The sequence below is a fragment of the Pantherophis guttatus genome, chromosome 2, assembly GCF_059756535.1.
Source record: "Pantherophis guttatus breed Tessera chromosome 2, ASM5975653v1, whole genome shotgun sequence".
Classification (NCBI taxonomy): domain Eukaryota; kingdom Metazoa; phylum Chordata; class Lepidosauria; order Squamata; family Colubridae; genus Pantherophis; species Pantherophis guttatus.
The window spans coordinates 260,646,274-260,662,467 of NC_142064.1; the positions used below are offsets into that span (position 1 = coordinate 260,646,274).

Genomic DNA, 16,194 nt, shown 5'->3' on the forward strand with positions numbered 1-16,194 from the left:
CAAAAGTCCCAAAAGAGGCTGGTGGTCCGTAATAAGTTCAAAAGTGTGGCCAAACAAATACTCGTGAAACTTTTTGACCCCAGCTACAGCCGCTAGTGCCTCCCTATCTAGCTGGCTATAGTTTCTTTCAGCACTAGACAAAGTGCGAGAGTAATAGGCGATGGGCGCCTCTAACCCGTTCGGCAGTCTATGGCTTAAAACTGTGCCTACACCAAAGGGGGAAGCGTCACAGACCAATACTAGAGGTAGTTCGGAGTTGTATTGGATGAGGAAACTGTCCTCAGACAAAAGTCTTTTTACAGCGTTGAATGCGGCCGCTTCTCGCTTGCCCCAAACCCACGGAACATTTTTTCCAAGGAGCCTGTGCAGAGGCTCCACAACGATGGCTTTGTGTTTCAGAAACATCGTATAGAAATTGAGAAGGCCCAGGAAAGCCTGCAGTTCGGATTTTGACTTGGGGGTGGGCGCGCTTTGGATGGCCCTAACTTTGCTTTCTGTGGGGTGAATGCCCATGCCGTCGATCCTGTAGCCTAAGAATTCCACTGATGGAACCGCTATCTTGCATTTTGTTCGCTTGAGTTTAAGTCCTGCTTCTCTGAACCTCGTTAGGACTTGTCTAACCCTCTGGCCTAACTGAATCTCATCTTGGCCACTAATCAGAATGTCGTCGAAATACGGGACGACACCTGGGAGGCCTTGTAGAAGGCGCTCCATTGTGCTTTGAAAAAGTCCTGGGGCAATGCTGACCCCAAACTGAAGCCTGGTGCATTTAAAGGCACCTCTGTGAGTTACTATTGTCTGTGATTCTGCCGTAGCGTCATCTACTGGCAGTTGCTGGTACGCCTGCGCAAGGTCTAGTTTTGCGAATAGCTTGCCAGGCCCCAGGGAATGTAGTAGATGGTGGACTATCGGAACCAGATAGGCGCTCTGCTGCAACGCCTTGTTAATCGAACATTTATAGTCGGCGCAAATTCTAATTGAGCCATTCGATTTGACTGGCATGACTATTGGGGTTTCCCACTTAGCGTGGTCTACAGGAACTAACACCCCTTGTTTAATGAGCTTGTCGAGCTCCGCATCAATTTTGGGCTTTAAAGCAAATGGAACTTGTCTTGCTTTCAGTCTGATTGGCGCTACGTTGGGGTCTAAATTAAAGGATATGGGGGTCCCCACGTACTTGCCTAGAGTCTCTTCGAAAACGTCCCGAAAGCAGGGTTTCTTTAAGTGATGCTGTGAACGCCCGTGAAGCCCATGCCGAGGGCCCGGAACCATTTCATGCCTAGTAGACTTGGTAGGGGCTTGCTGATGATGGTCAGGGGCAGCTCTTTCTGGAACTCGCCGTAGGTGACCCAGAACATGCCCACGCCTTCAATGGGAACTCGGTTTCCCTGATAGTCGAGTAGGCGGATTTTCTGACGGACAGCTGGTTCTTCTGAAGCTTGGGCAGGAGTGCCTTGAGTGTTGACCAGGACATGATCGATAACGTAGACCCAGTGTCGATTTCCATTTCGCATGATTTGCCATCGATTTCTACTTTCGTGTAGACTTTCTCATCGTTGGTTGTGCTGGCTTGGCTGATTCTCGTGCTATAGGTCTCCCGCTTTTGAGGTTCACGCCGTTTTCTCGCGCCGTCATCTTTGATTGGCTGTTTTGAACGAGACAGTTCTGGTTAGTCGCGGTAGTCACGTGGCTTTCGACTACGCGGAAATTGAGCTCTGCAGACTCGTGCTAGGTGGCCCTTCCTGTCGCAGCACCTGCAAATGGCTTCTCTGTATTTACACGAATGTCTCTCATGATCCCCGCCACAGCTAGAGCAGTTCTCGTGGCGGCGGCTTTGTTCTCTCAATTTCTTTTCTGTATGGAAGACGTCCTCGTCCGACTCTTCCTCTGTGCTGGTTTGCACCTCTTCTCTATGGACGGGGGCTGTTTTCGGCCCGTCTTTGCTTGAACTGGGTCCCTGCAGCGCTTCCGAAGCTTTCGTTGATGCTTCGTGTGCTCGAGCTTCGTCTAGCGCGCCGGCTAGCGTTAGGTCTGGCTTGGCTAGAAGACGCCTTTGTAACCGGGTGTCCCGAATCCCACAAATCAGTTGTTCAAGCAACACGTCGTCTAAGTATCTGTAGTCACAATGCATTGCGGCTTTTCGAAGCGCGGCCACATAAGCACTGACCGGCTCCCCTTCTTTTTGAACTCGTTGCCGGAGTTCGTAGTGCTGAACGAATTTAGATGGGACGGGAGCGTAGTGGGCTCTCAGGTTGGCCTGAAGGACGTCCCAGGGAACCGTCTGGACTGGGGTTGGCTCGCAGAGGGATTCGGCCATTTCGAATACGTCTGGCCCGCAGTGGCTTAAGAACAGAGCCCTTTTTCTGTTCGCAGAGAGCCCTTGCATTTCGCTCGCTTCCAGGGAGCACTCGAACCTGGTCAGATACCATCCCCACTTCTCTCGGGTCAGGTCGAAGGGTTTTGGCGGAACGTAGGCAGACATGCCGTGTCTCCATGTTCGCTAGTCACCCTGGCTGAAACTCCAAGCTCTTTTGAATTGCCTCTTGTGGCCTCATTCCCACCTTCGTTGCCAATGTTGTAGCGCGGGAATAACGAGAGGCACAAGCAAGCTAGTAACAACAGTTCTTTAATTCAGGGTGAGACTTCAGCAAAGGAACACAGGCAACAGCCCTCTTTATATACTTTTCAGGGGCGACCAAGAATCAATCAGAATTCACTGTACATTTGAATTTCCCGCACAAAATAGATACATACATAACACTCTCTCTCATTCTGATTCTCTCTCTCTGATTCTCTCTGTCTCATTCTCTCTCTCTCTCTCTCTCTCTCAAGAAGCGCTCGCTGAAGCGGTGCAGGAAACTTCGGCTGGGCTCCTCGAGAGACCAGAACTTGCAGGGGGCCGATCTGGCGTCTGCAGAGCAAAATCTGGCTGCTCCCCGGACCAGTTGCCATTTACCACTCCGAGTCCCAAGCAGCAGGAGACGAGGGCTGCTTTGCCCCACTGGCTGGCGCAAATATCCCGAGGCGGAACGCTGATGCCGCGCAGGTGCATGTAGTGCTTCGCTCCTGCAGCTTCCAGCCATCCCAGTTGCTGCTTCGGCCCCTTTGCGCCGCCCCCTCCCCCGCCACGGCAACAGCGCCATGATTTCCTTCCAGACGGAGAGGGCTGCGCTCCTTTTGCGTATTGCCCCACCTGCAAAGTTGCGTGTTGCACAGGCCATCCCAGGGCAGAGATTCCCAGCCCCGCCACGGCCGGTCCCATATTGCAGAGCTGTAGTAGTCACCCTCCCAGGACTGGCCCATTGGTCGTCCCAGAGCAGCTCCTCCAACAGGGGGCACCGGCAAAAGTACGAAGGTTTCTCCACGGACCATGGAAATTTGCAGTGCTTCACTTAACTGTGACAGGAAAGATGGTCATATAATGCTACCCCCATTTCCCTGGGGTCCGGGTTCCCCTTGCCCTCTTTTCCAACCATCCAGGCGCCTTCCCCTGCTACCCTCCATTCCTTGTGGCTGCCACTCCACTCAGCTCCCTCACATGGTTGGGTGGGGGTCAGATGGCTATTCAGCCAGTTCTCCCTCTCTCTCCTCTCTCCCCTGCCCCCTCCTGCTTGCTGGTCTCTCCTGCCACTGCCTCTGCTCCTCCGTTGATTTCCCTGCCTGCCTCCCTTTCTCTCCATCTCTTTCTCCTTCCTCTTCAGTCAATACACATTTTTCTCTACCGTTCCCCACACTCATTTCTCCATTCCCTCACTTTTCTCCCCCTGTTCTCAACCTATATTCATCCCCCCTCACTTGGTGGAGTGGAGGCCAGATGAGCCGGGAGGCCCCACTTCCCTTCTCCCCCCAAAGAGACTTATCTATCCCTCTCACCCTCTCTATCCCCTGCTCTCCTCCTCTTTCCTGCCAAAACCTCTTTTCATTCTTTTCTTCTGCCATGATGCACTTAAAATGGGGCAACACTCAATTAACAGCAGTTTCACTTGGCAGCAGAAATTTGAGGCTCCATTGGTTGTATATCAAGGACAACCTGTATTAGGTATGTTTGGATTACTCATTTGCTCCTTTGCCAACAGCAGCTTCTCAATCTTCAGCTGTTTAGATGCTTTGAGATGTTCCAGAGAGCTGCTGTTAGCATTCAAGGTCACCATATCAAAGTTAATTTTGTATCCTGCCTTTATTCTCTCTACTAATAACTCAAGGTGGCAAACATATCCAACACATCTTCCTCCTCCTATTTTCCCCACAACAGTCCTGTGATAGGATAGGAAGGGATTCCTGGGGAAAAGGAGGCCTGAGAGGATAGGAAAGTAGGCTTAAGGGGGAAAAGGAGAGGGAGTGATGGCAATAGGGAGGATAGGAGAGGCTTCTGTGGGGCAGGCAGAGGAATCCACGAAGGAGCAGAGGTGGTGGAAGAAGATGCCAGCAGGCAATTCAAGAGAGGGGAGGGGGGAGGGAGGGAGGGGAAGAGGGGGGGCTACCTAATACCTATGGTATGTATTTATTGTGTATCTGGCCTTTATTCTTTCTACTAATAACTCAAAGTGGCAGACATATCCAACGCATCTTCCTCCTCCTATTTTCCCCACAATCCTGTGAGGTGGTTGGACTGAGAGAGAATGACTGGCTCAAAGTCACCCAGCTGGCTTTCATGGCTAAGGCAGGACTTGAACTCAGTCTTCCTCTTCCTAGCCTGGCGCCTTAACCACTAGATCCCACTGGATCTGACTTCCATCTCATTTATATATGGCGGCATATAAATCACAAAAATAAATAAATAAATAAATAAATAAATAAATAAATAAATAAATAAATAAATAAATAAATAAATAAATAAATAAATAAAAAATATGACTGCAACTACAGTACTACTACTAAACAGGTTTAGGGCTGAGACCTCATTTAGAGGACATTCACATCTAAATCTCTTTTAAATATTCCTCCGAAGTGGGGAGATGCAAAGCAGAAACAACCCTAGAGGGAGTCAACAAAGACCTAAGGGAGGGAAGCCCCACCCCTTATTTACATATAGGGAAAAGGCGGAGCTGGCTGCCATCTTGAGTTTGTTGACATGCCTTGGGACACCCTGGCCGTAATCCCCATCCCTTTCGATAGTCTGTTGGGCTAGATCAGTGGCTCCCAATTTGACATATGTGAAGTCAAATAATAAGCATTTTAACATTTCTCATTTTTAATGTATATAGACATTAAAAAGTGCTTTATGAGAGTGTTTCACACTTATGACCATTGCAGCATCCTCATGATTACTTGATCAAGATTCAGTTGCTTGGCTATTGACTCATATTTATGACGGTTGCAGGGTCCCCGAGTCATGTGATAGATTCCCCTTGCCTTCTTTTCCAACCATCCAGGCGCCTTCCCCTGGTACAGTCCATTCCTTGTGGCTGCCACTCCACTCAGCTCCCTCACATGGTTGGGTGGGGGTCAGATGGCTATTCAGCCAGTTCTCCCTCTCTCTCCTCTCTCCCCCGCCCCCTCCTGCTTGCTGGTCTCTCCTGCCACTGCCTCTGCTCCTCCCGTGATTCCCCTGCCTGCCTCCCTTTCTCTCCTTCTCCTTCCTCCTCCTCCTTCCTCAACCTTTCCTCACACACTTTTCCCTCCTTCCCCCCCCCACTCCTTTCTCTCCCTTTCCTCAACCCGTCCTCATGTGTCGCTTCCCCCCCTCACTTGGTGGGGTGGAGGCCAGGTGAGCCAGGAGGCCCCACTTCCCTTCTCTCCCTTCTCCCTCAGGTTTGCCCCCCAAAAGACCCACCTATCCCTCTCGCCCTCTCTCTCTATGCACTGCTCCCCTCCTTTTTCCTGCCAAAACCTCCTCCTTTTCATTCCCTTCTTCCCCCGTGAGAGTTAAAATGGGACAAAGCTCACTTAACTGCTGTCTCACTTGGGAGCAGAAATTTGGGGCTCAATTGTAAGTCCAGGACTACCTGTATTAGGTATGTTCATTAGGATTCCTCATTTGCTTCTTTGTCAACAGCAGCTTGTCAATCTTCAGTTCTTCAGATGCTTTGAGGGGTTCCAGAGATCTGCTGTCAGCATTCAAAGTCACCATATCAGTTAAGTTTCACTGCCTTATTTATTTTTATCTCTCCTTTATTATTTTTACAAATAACTCAAGGTGGCAAACATATCCAACACATCTTCCTCCTCCTATACCTGTGAGGCTATAAAGCTTATATCGAGTGTAATACTTGCTGAAGCCCTGCTAGGGTTCCTTGGATTATGACAATTATGTGTTAAAAGGAAACTGGAGGAAAAAAGGGGGAAGGAAAGAAAAAAAGAAGGGGATGATTATAGAATATATGGAGTTATGGACACCTACACAATCATTGATTGCAACTAACAGGAAACAAACAAGCATGATCCATAAATGGGATGAAGAGCTGTGACAGACATATTAAATCATGATTGACAGGCTTAGCTGTAAGGTATCTTTAATACTGATACATCTGAACACATGATGCTAAAGCCAATAAAGATCCTAGGACACTTCATTTTTTTTTTATCCAGACAAATAGAAATGCTGATCAGGTTATTCCTTTATAATGACTGATTGACTGACCAGGGTGGCACAGAACAATAAAGGAAGCTGAAGTAGCAAAAAGCTAAGGAATCTCTGCTCTAAAGGCTTTCGGAGATCCCTGCTTAGTAAATAGGGAGTTTTCCAAATTTTTGTTTATGGTTATCCCTTCTTTTAGGGGAGTGTCATGCAGGCGCCTTCGAACAAACAGAAAGAGGCCAGAAGGGTCCCTCCAACCAAGGAAGCATCAGAGACTGTATGGAGCAGAGTTGCTGTGCTGGCATCAAAAAAGCTCACTTGTCCCCCTTCGCAGTTGAGAGAGACGCGGATCCTTGTGGGCTCCTCAGTCAGGAACAGGTCATAGAGGTTTGATGGAGTCATGGCTGAGTATTTCCCTTCCCATTTCTGAAACTTCCAGCTCCTGGTCTCCTCATCAAAATTTGTTAAGTTCACTGGCTTTTTGGCAACCCCAACACCACATATTCCTGTACCTCCTACAATAACTTCCCAGAAATGTCTCCCTGTGGAGAACTTCTGACAGCCAAGGACACAAGGATCATGTACAAATATCACCGGGTCTGAGACAAGATATTTTCCTTTAACTGGCTTAACTCCTTTGGCACTTTTTCGATCTTCAGAGACTTCAAGGCGGTCAAGATGGGCTGTGTCTGCATCCAGAGTTACATTCACTGTAAGGAGGAAGAGAAGAAGGAAGGAAAAAAACAAGAGCTTCAGCTGCAGGCCTGGTTTGTATCTTCACCCCCAAGAGTTTAACCCTCTTGTGTGAATGGAGTTCAGCTTCCAAACACTGCCCCCCCCTCCAGGACTGGAAGACTGATTGTTCATTTAAACAACACCTAAGCATTGCCTGGTCAAGGGTCCTCCAACTTTGGCAACTGGAAGACTTGTAGACTTCAACTAACAGAATTCCAATGGCTGATGGGGCTGCTATTGTCCAGATCCCTCTGCTCACTTTACTCCAAGCACTCGGGCTCTCCCACCATCTTAGTCCCATCCTCTGTTAACTGCCGTCCAGTTCAGCGCTCCTCTGGCCTTCTCCTTCCATTCACTTAGGTTGCCTTCGCCATCTTCCAGTCCATCTGCCTCCCCTTCAATGGCCACTAAGCTGCACACCTTCAGGATACGTTGACTACCTGTACAGCTTTTGGCTCCTCCCCTCAGCTCTTCGTCTCTTGGCTCCACTGGTCAATTCCTCTAGTCTCTAGTCTCCCAGGTGGCCGCCACTGCTGATTACCATCCAGCTTTGCCATCCTGGATGGGGAATTCTGGGAACTGTAGTCCACAAGTCTCACAATGGCCAAGTCCTTCAAACACTTCATAGCGCTCCACCTCTTCCAGAAGATCAGGCAGAGCAAGAGGCTGCCATGTTTCAGTTCTGAACTGGTAAAAGTCAGAAGAGGTAACTTAGGAAACATGATGGGATGGGAGGAGGCTCCGTCTTTTTCTCTACGAGCATCAGGGTATCACAGGGATCTACAAAAGGGGAGGATCTTATACAGGAAACCTCTGCTTTCACCAGTCTGATGGCCCACAGAGTGGAGGCAACCCTGATGCTCCAACTTTGCTATTTGCTTTGACCCAAAGGACCTAATTTCTCTGCTCCCAAAGACCTGGTCTCTCACCAACTTATAGTCAGGCAGTAAAATCAAGGGGATGTTATTAGCTTGGTAGGAATTCAATATTCTTTTCAATCCCAGGTCATATTTTCCCATTTGTCCAGGTATTTCATTCTACACCAAGATTGACTTCAGTTTTTTAGATTACCGTATTTTTCAGAGTATAAGACGCACCAGAGTATAAGACACAGCTTAGTTTTTGGGGAGGAAAATAGGGAAAAAAATCTGCCTACTAGGTATTCATCTGGCTATCATCCTTAGTCTGGTCAGCTTCTGCACATTAGTTTGCTGGCTTTTTATCCCCTGCTTGGGAATAAAAAACAGCTTCTAAGGCACAGCTGAGAGGAAGCAGCAATGAGAAAAGCAGGCAAAGCTTCACTCGGCTGGTACCTGGTTAGGGCTGAAAAAAGCTTCTAAAGAACAGCTGAGAGTCGGAGCAAAGCAGGGAGACCGCTTCACTCAGGGAGTTGAGGGAGCAGGCAAAGCTGGGAAGATTGCTTGCTAGTGCTTCATTAGTGCCTCGGTGGGGCTGAAAAAAGCTTCCAAAAAGCTACATACGGAGTATAAGTTGCACCCAAATTTTCAGCCTCTTTTAGGGGGGGAAAGGTTCGTCTTACATTCCAAAAAATATGGTATGTATAGAACGGAACGGAGCGGAGTAGGAGTAGAGGAGTAGAACAGAACAGAACAGAACAACCGCTTGATTTGGCCAAATGTGATCAGTCACACAAGGAATTTTTCTCCACTGCATTAGCTAATATTATACATATAAATGGCAAGTAATACTTCATAAATCATATAATCATTAAAGTTTACTGGATCATCATAGTCTTATATAGTAATTAATCCTATATTTTTCTTTTTGATCTATTATGTTTCTCTTCACGTTACTGGCATCAGAGCTTAAAATAGCAAGAAAATCCAATTCCTATAACTCATATTTACCTTCCTGTAGTTGAAGTCCACTTTCCAGAGTTTCTGGGGAAGAAAAGGGAGGAATTCAGCATCTCATCCCTGGAATTGGAGCAACAGAAGGGCCTCCCTCAGATTCTTAGCTGCCAGCTGCCTACAATTAGTGCAAGTTCAAATCTCACCAGGCTCAAGGTTGACTCAGCCTTCCATCCTTTCGAGGTAGGTAAATTGAGGATCCGGATTGTGGGGCCAATAAGCCAACTTTGTATAGAACAACACCGCGGGGGTGGGGGTGGGGGGCGAAAGCCCTAATAAGCAGGTATATAGAAAAAAGTATGCAGGCTATTGCTATAATGCACTGTAAGCCGCCCTGAGTCTATGGAGAAGGACGGCATATAAATTGGACTAATAAATAATAAAAATAAATGAATAAATTCCATATACAGGTAGTCCTCAATTTACAACTATTTTTTTAGTGACATTATAGCAGCACTGACAAAGGAGCTTTATGATCGGTTCTCACACTTATGACTGTTGCAGCCTCCCCAGTCCCGTGATCAAAACTTGGGCACTTGGGAACCAGCTTGTATTTACGATGGTTGCAGCATCCCATGATTCTGGGATTGTCCTCTTCAACCTTCCTGGGGAGCTTCTGACATGCAAAATCAATGCATGAATCCAGATTCATTTATCAACCACGATTCACTTAACTGCCGTGATTTTCTGAATAACTGTGGCAAAAAAGTTCGTAAAATGGGGCACTGCTCACTTAACAACTGCCTTGCTTAGCAACAGAAATTTTCAGCTCAACGGAGGTCGTAAGTCAAGAACTACCTGCATGTATTCCATTATACTTAGTGGAAACTTATTCTGCTTCCCCAGTGATCAGGGCATATGGATTTGGGCCAGGGGTGGGTTCCACTTACCTTCGCTACCGGTTCACAATGTGGGTGCGTGCGCAGAGTGTCTGTGATGATGTCCAGGTGGATGGGCGGAGCCTCCCGCCACCGCTACTACCAGTTTGCAAGATCCAGAGCGAACCGGTAGGAACCCACCACTGATTTGGGCTACGAAGACTACAGGTAGTCTCCATTTAGAATCCTAACTGAGACACTGATCCTGAAATCGATTCCTCTTTGATCCATGTGACATTGACCCAGAATCTCTCTTGGATGCTCAAAATCTCATCCAGTGTAAAACCCCAGCGGCTGTTTTTTACCTCTCAATTTTTTCATGGCACTTTTCAGAAGCTCAGTCATATCACTGTAATCCCAGATTGCCCACTTCGGTTCTAGAAGTAAATCCACCGGATTTTCATATGTTTCTTTTGCCTGGTATCTGGAAAGACAAAATAGCAGAACAACAGAGTTGGAAGGGACCTTGTAGGTCATCTAGTTCAACACACACACCACCAACCCCCAAGCAGGAGACCCCACACCGTTTCTGACAGATGGCAGTCCGGCCTCTTCTTGAAAGCTTCAAGTGATGAAGCTCCCACAACGTCTGAAGGCAAAGCTCTTCCAGTGGTTCATTCTCCTCAGTCAGAATTTTTCTCTTATTTCCAGGTTGAATCCCTCCTTGATCAGTTTCCATCCATTATTCCTTGTCTGGCCTTCAGGTGCTTTGGAAATCAGGTTGACCCCCTCCTCTCTGTGACAGACCCTCAAATATTGGAACACTGTTGCTATCATGTCTCCCCTGGTCCTTCTCTTCACTAGACTAGCCATGCCCAGTTCCTGCAACCATTATCAACCTGCCAATAGAAGCTTTCTAAACCATCAGATGGTGCTTGAGGATTGGCTAGCTACAGGATCCAATCTAAGTTGGTCACTGGAGGTTTTGACTTCTGAGCTTTCAGACTCGTGCTGGAGCCCATCCTTAGGGAACTTCTCTCTCTCTCTCTCTCTCTCTCTCCAGAATGTGTGCACTGGGCTGTTCTACGCATTGTATTTATGTGGTGCCTGGTTGTGTGTGGCTTTTAGTTGTTAAGTGGGGTGTTGATGGACAGCTATTAACTCATTGATTGTCATTTTCTTGTGTTGCCCTGTCCTCGGATCCTAAGTACCTGGTAAGCTGGTGGGAAATCAGCATTCCTGTTGACTGAGAAGGGCCCTGTTTCCATGGCTTCAGTCATTTCTCTGGCTAGCTATTCAAATATGGGCACCATGTGCGACTCAGTGGATCCTGATCCAGAACTGCACTCATCCACCTTCGTCAAGTTCAAGGAGAGATCTAGTAAAGGCCAATAAGTTTCAGTTTTTGGGCTCCCTACTCTTGAAAATTCTTGTGAATCTCTTGGCCAAAACAATGGATTGTATCTTATCAAATGACTGATGACACATGACTACTATGGGTGACGTAGGTAATTAGACGATGGATATAATATTCAAACTGATCTTGATGGATTTTAGTTCTGCATTTAACACAATTCCTCCACATAAACTAGTATCTATCTAAACTTAAGGACCTTGGACTTTCTCATTCAATCTACCTTTGGATTATGGATTTTTTTTTAAAAAATTTTTTTATTTTTTTAATTTGATTTATATGCCGCCCTTCTCCGAAGACTCAGCGTGGCTTACAATGTGCTCAGCAATAGCCTTCATCCTTTTGTATATTTATACAAAGTCAGCTTATTGCCCCCACAAACTGGGTCCTCATTTCACCTACCTTAGAAAGGATGGAAGGCTGAGTCAACCTTGAGCCTTGGCGAGATTCGAACCCTGCAGTAATTGCAGGCAGCTGGTCTTAATAACCAGCTTAATAACAGGGTGCCTTAAATCCCTGTACTACCAAGGCTCTTATTTCCTGTTTGGCTGCTCTCAAGAGGGTCAGATTAGGTACTCACACCTCCTCGGCCCTTATTCTTAACACTGGTACACCACAGGGTTGTGTGTTGAGTCCCTTACTCTATACTCTTTACGTACATGACTGCATTCTCACTCACACCAATAATACTATTATTAAATTTGCAGATGATAGAACAATGGTAGGACTCATCTCCAGGGGGGATGAGTCTGCCTGTCGAGATGAGGTGGACCAGTTGCTTTCACTGTGTGGAGACAATAATTTGGTCCTTACCACCAATAAGACCAAGGAGTTTATAGTGGACTACAGAAGGAATAGATCAGATATCCAGCCCTCGCTTATCAATGGAGACCAGGTGGAACAAGTGGCCAGGTTTAGTTTTTTGGGTGTTATTATAAAAGAGGATCTGACCTGGGGTGCTCACACTGCAGCACTGGTCAAAATGGCCCAGCAGAGATTATACTACTTGAGACTACTCAGGAAAAAACAACTGAATGAAAAACTGCAGGTGACCTTCTACCATTGCACTATAGAGAGTATCTTGCACCTGTTTATGGTTTGCCAATTGCACCGTGGCAGATAGGACAGTGATCCAGAGGGTTAATGTTATGTAAATAGGTTTGTTTGGTGGGAAGTTCGAATTAACTGATCCTCAGCTGATTGGCTGACCACTACAGCTGCAAGGTATATAAAGGGAGCTGGCTCCCTGGGTTAGTTGCTGGATTCTCACTATACAATAAAGAGCTGTTGTCACTGACTACTCTGGCTTGCTGCGTCCTCATTCACCCAACGTAACATTGGCGACAAGGATGGGATTCTGAGGCCAGAAGCAGAGGAGAGCTGAAGCCACACTCGAGAAATAGAGCTGAAGCCACGTTCAGAGAGGGGACCGGAGACCGCAACCGAATCCAGCCAGGCGAGCGAGCAGAGCACAGGAGAATCCCGAAACGATGTCTGCCTACACCCCACCAGTGCCGTTCGACCCCAAGGAAGAGAAGTGGGGATCCTACATGTCCCGGTTTGAGTGCTTCATGGTGGCAAACGACATGCAAGGGCTACCGGACGTTCGAAAGAAAGCCCTGTTCCTGAGCCACTGCGGACCATGGGTCTTCGACACAGCCGAAGCATTGTCGGAGCCGAACTCGGTCCACAACATTTCCTGGTCGACGCTACAGACCCTGCTGAAAGACCACTAGGCACCAACGCCATCGAAGTACGTCCAGCGGTATGATTTCCGGCAACGGCTCCAGCAGGAGGGCGAATCGATCAGTGAGTATGTCGCTGCCCTGCGTAAGGCCGCAACCCAGTGTGAGTACTGAGACCTGGATGAGATGCTCCTAGAGCAACTAATTTGCGGAGTGAGAGACAGCCGGCTCCAGAGAAGACTGCTCGCGAAGTCAAACCTGACCCTATACATTGCCCTGGATGAGGCAAGAGCGCAGGAATCATCAGTAAAGGCTGCAGAGAAACTAAAGAGCTCCCACCTAACCAGAACAACGTAGAAGACGGCGCCAGTGCACCGAGAGGCCGTAAGCACCGCAAGCGAGGGGGAGTCTGAAGAAGAGGTCTACCGCACCGAGCAGTCCCGCACAGCCCAGAGGGAGCCAAGAGACGGATGCGCCAGCTTCGGAGGGCCCCATGCACGACAAAACTGTAAGTTCAGGGACGCCGTTTGCCGTTCCTGTGAGAAAAGGGGCCACATCGCTCGGGTCTGCAGATCCAAGGCACACCAGAGCTACAAACCATGTGGCCAACCCTTCCAATCAGAGCCGGCACCACACCGAAGGCCCAACAAAGATGGCGGCAACCGGAAGGGCGCGAAATTCGAAGACGCTGGGGCCTACACCATACGCATCGCACAGACCTGCACCTCGCCCGGAGAAAAGACCTACACCACGGTCGAAATCGAGGGACGGGAGTGCCAGATGGAGATCGACACGGGATCGCCGATATCCATCATGTCTTGGGAGAACCTAAAGAAAGTCATCCCCAGCGTACGCAAGCAACAGCTCCAGCCACAGCAACGCAGACTGAAAGACTACCAAGGGAACCGCATACCCGTCGAAGGAAGAGGCGAGTTCCAAGTACAGTACAGGGAGTTTACCGAGAAACTGCCCCTCACCATTGTCAGCGACAACCTCCCAAGCCTCCTGGGCATGGACTGGTTTAGAGCCCTAGGCATGGGATTCACCGGAGTAAGGAACGTTTAAGCACCCTGAAAGAGGACCTGATGCAGGAGTTCCAGGACGTGTTCGACGAAAGGCTTGGCAAGTATGTGGGGACCCCGATTTCATTTAACCTCAACCCCAATATTGCACCTATCCGTTTAAAGCCTAGGCGGGTACCGTTCGCCCTGAAGCCCAAAATTGACATTGAACTGGACAAATTAATCAAACAAAGGGTGCTCGTTCCAGTCGACCACGCCAAATGGGAGACCCCAATTGTTACACCGGTAAAGCCGGACAGATCAGTGTGCATGTGCGCTGATTATAAATGCACGATAAATAAGGCCCTGCAGCAGAGCGCCTATCCCGTGCCCATCGTTCACCATTTATTGCATTCCCTGGGCCCCGGCAAAATCTTTGCAAAACTCGATCTTGCGCAGGCGTACCAGCAACTGCTGGTAGATGGCACTGCTGCAGAGGCACAGACTATCGTAACCCACAGAGGGGCCTTCAAGTGCACCCGCCTGCAATTCGGAGTAAGCGTAGCCCCCGGACTGTTCCAAAGTACCATGGAGCGGCTACTACAGGGAATCCCCGGGGTGGTGCCCTATTTTGATGACGTGCTCATTACCGCCAACAATGAGCAGCAGTTAAGGGAAAGGCTGAGGGAGGTCCTAAGGAAATTCAGGGACGCAGGACTCAGAGTAAAAAGAAACAAATGCATGATCGCAGTCCCCTCAGTCGAGTTCCTAGGATACAGGGTAGATGGCACCGGCATACACCCCACAGAGAGCAAGATCAGAGCAATCAAAGAAGCGCCCACCCCCAAAGACAAGGCAGAATTACAGGCCTTCCTGGAACTATTAAACTTTTACGCCATCTTCCTTAAAGACAAAGCAACAGTGGCAGAACCCTTACATAGACTGTTAACTAAGAAAGCAATTTGGAAATGGGGGAAGGCTGAAGACAGGGCATTCGCCAGCATTAAAAAACTGCTATCAGCTGAGAGTTTTCTAATCCAGTACAACGCAACGCTTCCCCTTGTTCTAGCATGTGACGCATCCCCGTTCGGGGTGGGAGCCGTCCTGAGCCATAGACTCCCGAATGGCCTAGAAGTGCCCATCGCATACTACTCCCGAACTCTGTCAAGCGCCGAGCGAAATTATAGTCAGCTCGACAAGGAGGCCCTCGCCGCCGTTTTGGGAGTAAAGAAATTCCACGAGTACTTGTTCGGGAGAGACTTTGAGCTAATCACCGACCATCGACCGCTCCTGGGTCTCCTCACGGGAGATCGGCCAACACCGGCAGCACTATCACCCAGGATGACACACTGGGCCATCTTCCTCGCAGCATATTCCTATCGCCTGGTACACCGACCAGGGGCGGACATGGGCAACGCAGACGCACTCAGCCGATGCCCACTACCCGACAGCCTAGAAGACCCCACACCCGGCATCCCCATCTTGCTGATAGACGTATTGGACTCAGAGCCCATCACATCAGCAGAGGTCGCGAGAGCTTCAACGAAAGACCACGTGATCCGGACAGTCGCAAGTTGGGTCATAAGGGGGTGGCCGGAAAGGATTGGGAGCGGGGAATTTAAACCGTTCGCGGGGAAACAGGACGAATTGACAATGCAAGGGGGTTGTTTACTATGGGGCGATCGGGTTGTTATTCCCTTGCGCCTACGGGAAAAAGTTTTAACATTGTTGCATGAGGGGCACCCTGGGATTGTAAGAATGAAGGGGCTAGCCAGGAGCTACGTCTGGTGGCCCAACATGGATACAGACATTACCGAGTGGGTGGGGAGATGCCAGCCCTGCCAAGAGTCCAGATCAGATCCACCAACGGCACCCGTGAGGGAGTGGAAAAGACCCCAGGGACCCTGGTCCAGGATACACATTGACTTTGCAGGCCCATTTCATGGGCAGACCTTCATGGTCGTTGTAGATGCATTCTCCAAATGGTTGGAGATCAAGCTAATGAAGGCCACCACCAGCGACGCAACCATCAGGGAGCTAAGACAGTTATTCGCCACCCATGGGTTACCGGACATCCTAGTGTCAGATAACGGGCCACAATTCACCGCGACACAATTCGAGGGTTACTTAGCGGGACTAGGGATCAGACATGT

At 48.7% G+C, this 16,194-nt stretch overlaps 1 protein-coding gene across 1 annotated transcript in view; it reads right to left on the minus strand.

Moving 5' to 3' along the window:
• Nucleotides 1-6,090: 6,090 nt before the first annotated feature.
• Nucleotides 6,091-16,194, minus strand: part of LOC148115693 (E3 ubiquitin-protein ligase TRIM39-like) — a 40,133-nt gene continuing 30,029 nt past the window's right edge. Inside the window, exons 5-7 of the mRNA XM_087883952.1 lie at nucleotides 10,307-10,425; nucleotides 9,121-9,153; nucleotides 6,091-7,227 (exon numbers count right to left, since the gene is read on the minus strand). Coding sequence (XP_087740078.1) covers nucleotides 6,713-7,227; nucleotides 9,121-9,153; nucleotides 10,307-10,425 — 667 coding nt within the window. The 3' untranslated portion in view covers nucleotides 6,091-6,712. The remainder of the gene's footprint in view (nucleotides 7,228-9,120; nucleotides 9,154-10,306; nucleotides 10,426-16,194) is intronic.